The following is a 6,248-nucleotide window of genomic DNA, read 5'->3' on the forward strand; positions in this document are numbered from 1 at the left end:
AAGACACAGAAATCCTCCTCATCAAAAACATGACTTTGGTCTCCGTCCTCATCTGGACTCTCCTCTGCTGCTGCTTCACAGGTAAAGTCCAGAGAATCCAACTCCTCTATCAACATCTGTCCCTCTGAAATGAAGCCCACAAAACCATGACTCTGTTTTATCTTTCTGTCTCTGTGTCCTCAGAGTCCAGAGGTCAGGTCACAGTGACTCAGTCTGGAGCAGTGAGCTCTGCTGTAGGAGGCTCAGTCACCATCAACTGTAGAACCAGTCCAGCGGTTTATGGCACATATAATTTAGCCTGGTACCAACAGAGAGATGGAGAAAAACCTAAACTCCTCATTTCCTATGCTTCCACTCGAGAATCAGGGATTCCAGGTCGTTTTACAGGAAGTGGATCAAACTCTGACTTCACTCTGAGCATCAGTAGAGTCCAGGCTGAAGATGCAGCAGTTTACTACTGTAAGAGTCTTCACAGGATAAACGGTCAGAACGTGTTCACACAGTGAAAAAGCGTCGTACAAAAACCTCCCTCAGTCAAAGTGAACAGAAACTGAACTGCAGCTGGAAGATACTGCAGAGACTGATACAGTTCACTGAGGACACACACACACACACACACACAGACTAGTAACTTTATACATTTTGTGTGATAGACTTCAACACTGGCCTCCAACGTTCAGCATGAAGATTGACTACATATCATATTCCATCATATTTCTATGATACAGTATTGTTTCTATTCACATTATACTATTCACCAGAATGACATCATCTGCCCTGCACACACACATTTATTTGACTGATATTTGGATTGATTGTCATTACTGTAACATTATTTTTCTGTCACAACTGACTGACTGGAAGTTTTAAACATTGCTGCTTTCTATCTTCACTACACTCTGTTATTTCAATCAGGACAGACTAATAAGGAAGAAGAGAGTCAGACTGAAAAGTGAAATGACATTTTTTGTGCATAAAAATAGACATTTCATCTTTATTTCTTCTATGGAGTTTTTCCTCAGTCGATGTGAGGGTCTAAGGACAGAGGATGTTGTTGTGATGCCATGTAAAGCCTGTGGAGACAAACTGTTTGTAAAAACGGGCTATACAAATAAAATTGCCTTACCTTGCCTTTATTAGTAAATAAGTTCTGTTTCATCAGTAGCTCTTCTTAGATCAGGCCTTTATAACAAACAGTGAGGGAACAAAAAAAAAATACAGCCACAACAGGAGAATAACCAAACTAAATGAAACTTTCTTCAAACTCTGATGAAGGTTTTTCTTTAACAATCACAGTCTGACGTTGTTCTGTTCTCACACCATCATCAAGTCAGAGATGTTGCTCAGTCTGCTCTTTTCCAGCTCAACACAATGTTTAGCTCCAGGAGGTTTTTACTTTGTTCACCATGTTTACTTCCACTTGAGTTCTAGTTTTAAACAGTAACAGTAGTTTTACCTGAGAACTGTTGGTGATGACTGTATCCACCTCTGTTGGTCAGACTCTGATCAGATGATTGAAATTCTTGTGGCAATACGAGGGTTACTTCTACTATGTTATATACTAAATTTGTCGCCAACAACGCCACCTTGGGTTAGGGCCCAAGGACCCGTACTAAAGGTCAACTATCACCTATCAAAAGGACACTCAGGTTCGTTCACTCAGGGAGGGTAGGAGACGGAGTTCAATGATCACATACAAAAGTTTATTTAAAATTGATGACAAGGTTTGCAAAAATGAAATTAATAAACAGGAAGCCCAGGAGAAGGGGATTACAGGCTGAGGCTTACCGGCCGGAGGAGGGGTCAAAAGGGGGAAGGTGAAGTCCAAAAGAAAAAGGAGAGCACCCCACTCACACAGCAAAAACGTGATGTACACACAAAATAAATCTTGAACGGGTGTCACACACACACACACAAGGGGATCACCACCACCCAGGAGGACCACCACCACCACCGTCGGCCTTCAGCTCTGGGGGGGGGGGGGGGAACAAAATTAAGAGGGCTCTGTTAAACAAATCAATGATAATACAAGTAATTCCAAATGAAAACTAAATGAAGAAATTACACCATTAATCACATAACACATAACCAAAACAATATAACCAACCCTTGTCTACCTCCACACTCACACACACGCAGTCCGGGTGAGTAGCTGAAAGTCCTGGTAGAGCCCGTAGCAGCGCACACGAGCGGCAGCCAAACACACACACACACACACCAACCGGCACCACGCGCAGTAGCAGCGGGAGCAGGGTCAGTTAACAGGAAGGAAGTCGGTCAGTCGGCCGACAGGACCCTGAACCAAGCCGAAGCAGCAAGGAGGGCAGAAACATAGCAGCAGCAGACGGCAGCGAAGCAGCGGTAGCATGTAGCCGTGGCTAAATATCCATGACGGATAGTGCTCTTCTTACTCAGCTTTAGCGTCCAAAAACCCCGGTTCAGTCCGGTCACTTAACGTCCCCTCCAAAGAGGGAGAGGGGTGAAGAGGGTCGGCGTGGCGGGGGGGAGTAGGCCACCACGCGCCATACAACCGGCCGGCTACGCGCCGGTCGGCAGCAGTTAACGACCCATTATGTCGCCTCGAACCGCGGCGGAGATGCCGGATCTATTAAGCAGTTACGGTTTGAGTTAAATTAAAACAACGCTCACAAATGTACACAAACAGCACGCTAAAGTGTGCCTACCTGTGCTCTGCTGCGAGCAGCAATGCAACGACCTGTCAGTGGGCGGGCCGAAGAGGCAGGAAGCTAGAGGTCAGGAAGAGGGACACGGCCTACTTTTATACTCTAGGATTGAGCAACGATTGGCTACAAGCTAAAACGGGTGTCAGTGCAGCAGAACCCTGTGTTCAATATAACAGTGGTGCCTCATACCACTACATTCTGATGTTTCTACTGATTTCAGCAGTGAAGAGACTGATGGACACGACAGAATAAGACGTTTATATTTCGTCACCAGTCATAAACATTTAGTGTGAGATAATTGGACCAAGAAATGTCTCCATGATATGATACTAGCATGTAAACAGTATATAGACATAGTGGACACGGTTTAGGTTTGTGTGTGTGTGTGTGTGTGTGTCCTCAGTGAACTGTATCAGTCTCTGCAGTATCTTCCAGCTGCAGCAGTCAGTTCAGTTTCTGTTCACTTTGACTGAGGGAGGTTTTTGTACGACGCTTTTTCACTGTGTGAACACATACTGACTGTTGATAATATGAAAACTCTGACAGTAGTAAACTGCTGCATCTTCAGCCTGAACTCCACTGATGCTCAGAGTGAAGTCAGAGTTTGATCCACTGCCTGTAAAACGACGTGGAATCCCTGATGCTCGAGTGGAAGCATAGGAAATGAGGAGTTTAGGTTTTTCTCCATCTCTCTGTTGGTACCAGGCTAAATTATATGTGCCATAAACCACTGGACTGGTTCTACAGTTGATGGTGACTGAGCCTCCTACAGCAGATCTCACTGCTCCAGGCTGAGTCACTGTGACCTGACCTCTGGACTCTGAGGACACAGAGACAGAAAGATAAAACAGAGTCATGGTTTTGTGGGCTTCATTTCAGAGGGACAGATGTTGATAGAGGAGTTGGATTCTCTGGACTTTACCTGTGAAGCAGCAGCAGAGGAGAGTCCAGATGAGGACGGAGACCAAAGTCATGTTTTTGATGAGGAGGATTTCTGTGTCTTGTGTTGTCATGAAGGACAGCTGTCAGTCATCCAGTCTTCAACTCTCAGGACTATAAACTCTCCCAGAGCACTGGAGCATGGTGCTGCTGATGCAAAGTGGCTCTCTATGGAAATGCTGTGACTGACTCCAACAGGGACTGGGATCAATCTGATCATGCTGATGATCAATAGATCAATTAATTGATTAGGGTATTGATTGAAAAGCTGACACTGAATGTGTTTTCGTGAATTTTCATTCAGATATACCAATAATTGTATTGTAAAACCTAATTTTGTCTGTTTGTATCTAATGCTAGAAAGACCACCTTTAGTTGGAAATATAATGAAAAATATAAATATCTAATATTAATTATAATTTAGAGAAATATTATCAATTGTTTGGTTTCAACATTTAGAAAAACAGGAAGTGATTTATTAGAGTTTGTTGTTGTCAGAGTCAGAGAGCCGTGTCTCTGTACAGTGAGAGGTTTTTGTACGACGGCTCAGTCACTTTGTATCACTGTGGTACACGTTCGGTGGAGGAACCAGACTGGATGTTGGAAGTAAGTTCAATTTTTCATGTATTTTATCCGATCATGCTTTGATTTTTTTTAATCTAGAATCTAAATATGATATTTCATGTCTTTATTTAAACTTTTTTTTTTTTACTGAAATTTTCTGTCGACATCAGAAACTAGAGTTTTGTCTTTAAAGTGTAAATTATAAATCAGCACATTATCAGTGTTTTGGTCCATAATAGAAATCATGTCATCAGATGTTTGGACGACAGAAACTTGAGGACTTGTAGTTGTAGTTGAGTCAGACAGAGTCAGAGCCGTGTCTCTCTACACTGAGAGGTTTTTGTACGACCACTCAGTCACTTTGTATCACTGTGGTGGACTTTTGGTGGAGGAACCAGACTGGATGTTGGAAGTAAGTTTCTCATCAAATCTTCAATATTGTCTCATCAGTTCAGCTTCTAATTTCTGTCAGTGAACATTTGTAGCAGATATAAATTTCCACTGGGCTGATCCAGATCACTGTAAAATCTGTTTGATTCTTCATTTCTCCTGTTTAACACATGAAGCTGAACTCAGAGCAGCTTCACTCGACTTACATTACATTTGAAACAGTTTAGAAGTTGAGTTGAAATAATTGTGAACAGTGAGACTGAAGTTTTCTGAGGCTGTTGGTTTCTTCTGGATTCATAGATGTCTGATGTTTAAATGTGGTCGTCACTTATTTGTGGCTCATAATGTCCTTTAACAGTAGATCTGATTAACTGTGGTGATCTTGATAGTACATGTGTTGGATTATGAATGGACCATGACTTATGTTAAATCTATTATATTTTAAAAAACCGTATTTATTTTTGTAATATAAAGTGCAGTAAAATGCAGCAGTTGAAATGTAAAATCAGCTTCTTCAGTTTCAGTGTACGTTGATATATTTGACTCATATGAGGACTCTTTCTGTGCTGATGTGCATGAGAGGTTTTTAAAGGGAAGTGAAACAATGTGTGAGGGAGTGAGTGACTGGTGGAGCAGAAAAACATCTGACAGAAACTCCTTCAAGGACAAAAGCAGCTCTCACACAGTAAAGGTGTCCAAGTGGCTGCTGTTGGATTGACACGTTGTGCTCTGTGTCTCCTATAGGTGATACCCGCCCCACCCTGACGGTGCTGCCCCCCTCCAGTGAGGAGCTGCAGCAGCAGGGGAAGGCCACGCTCATGTGCCTGGCCAACAAGGGCTTCCCCTCAGACTGGAGTCTGGTCTGGAAGGTGGACGGCAGCAGCAGCAGCAGCAGCTGGGAGGAGAGCAGGAGCCCCGGGGTGCTGGGGAAGGACGGCCTCTACAGCTGGAGCAGCACCCTGAGGCTCCCTGCAGACCAGTGGAGGAAGCTGGGCTCTGTGACCTGTGAGGCCACCCAGGGCTCCCAGTCTCCGCTCTCAGAGACACTGAGGAGAGACCAGTGTCCCCAGTCCTGAGCTGACTCACTGGGACTCTGATACTGGTTTTACTCTGCTCCTCTCTCTCTCTCTTGATTTCATGTGTTTCATTAACAATATTTACCAGCTTCTCTCAGTGTTTCAATGTTGTTTCTGTTTTTACACATAATAAAAATCTGATCATCACATCACTTGTTTTCATGTGTTTTCATTTAATGTTTCCTTGACGACTTCTTCCCGTGTGATGAGTTCACAGAGAAAGTCTAAGATTATGTTTACTATATGTCCATGTATACTGTAAGTTTGTCCTGTAATGTACAGAAATTCAGTAAGAACTTATCATTATTGATTGATTTATGGTTGATTGATTGATCATTATCAATACGATGCCTTTATGTGTCTTTTCAGTTGTTACAAGAGAGTTTTCTCAATCATCAATATTCACATATTTCTGCTGATGAGCTGAACCAAAAAGACACATAGGAAAGAAATAAAAAACTGAATTAATTTCTCCTTATTCCGTGCAATACAAAACTGATCAGAGTCCAATAATAGGCAATTTTAACTGTGAAGATATGAATTACACAACATATGATATTAAATTAAACTAAACTAAATTATATGCTAATGACAT

At 42.5% G+C, this 6,248-nt stretch overlaps 1 protein-coding gene across 1 annotated transcript; it reads left to right on the plus strand.

Moving 5' to 3' along the window:
• LOC146978169 (immunoglobulin kappa light chain-like) lies at nt 1–5,669 on the plus strand. Its single transcript, XM_085790878.1, has 4 exons — nt 1–81; nt 184–493; nt 4,544–4,599; nt 5,322–5,669. The coding sequence occupies exons 1-4, from the start codon at nt 30–32 to the stop codon at nt 5,651–5,653; spliced, it is 750 nt and encodes a 249-aa protein (XP_085647004.1). The 5' UTR covers nt 1–29; the 3' UTR covers nt 5,654–5,669.
• The last annotated feature ends 579 nt before the right edge of the window (nt 5,670–6,248 follow it).

The sequence above is a fragment of the Trachurus japonicus genome, chromosome 11 (genome assembly GCF_045865225.1).
Source record: "Trachurus japonicus isolate A0001 chromosome 11, Traja_1.0".
Taxonomy (NCBI): Eukaryota; Metazoa; Chordata; class Actinopteri; order Carangiformes; family Carangidae; genus Trachurus; species Trachurus japonicus.

Bases quoted from the DNA above. Each gene is read 5' to 3' on its own strand.
- LOC146978169 (XM_085790878.1), top strand. From the start codon at position 30: ATGACTTTGGTCTCCGTCCTCATCTGGACTCTCCTCTGCTGCTGCTTC. The intron at 82-183 runs GTAAAGTCCAGA...CTGTGTCCTCAG, and splicing joins CCTCTGCTGCTGCTTCACAG to AGTCCAGAGGTCAGGTCACA. The intron at 494-4,543 runs GTTCACACAGTG...ACGACCACTCAG, and splicing joins AGGATAAACGGTCAGAACGT to TCACTTTGTATCACTGTGGT.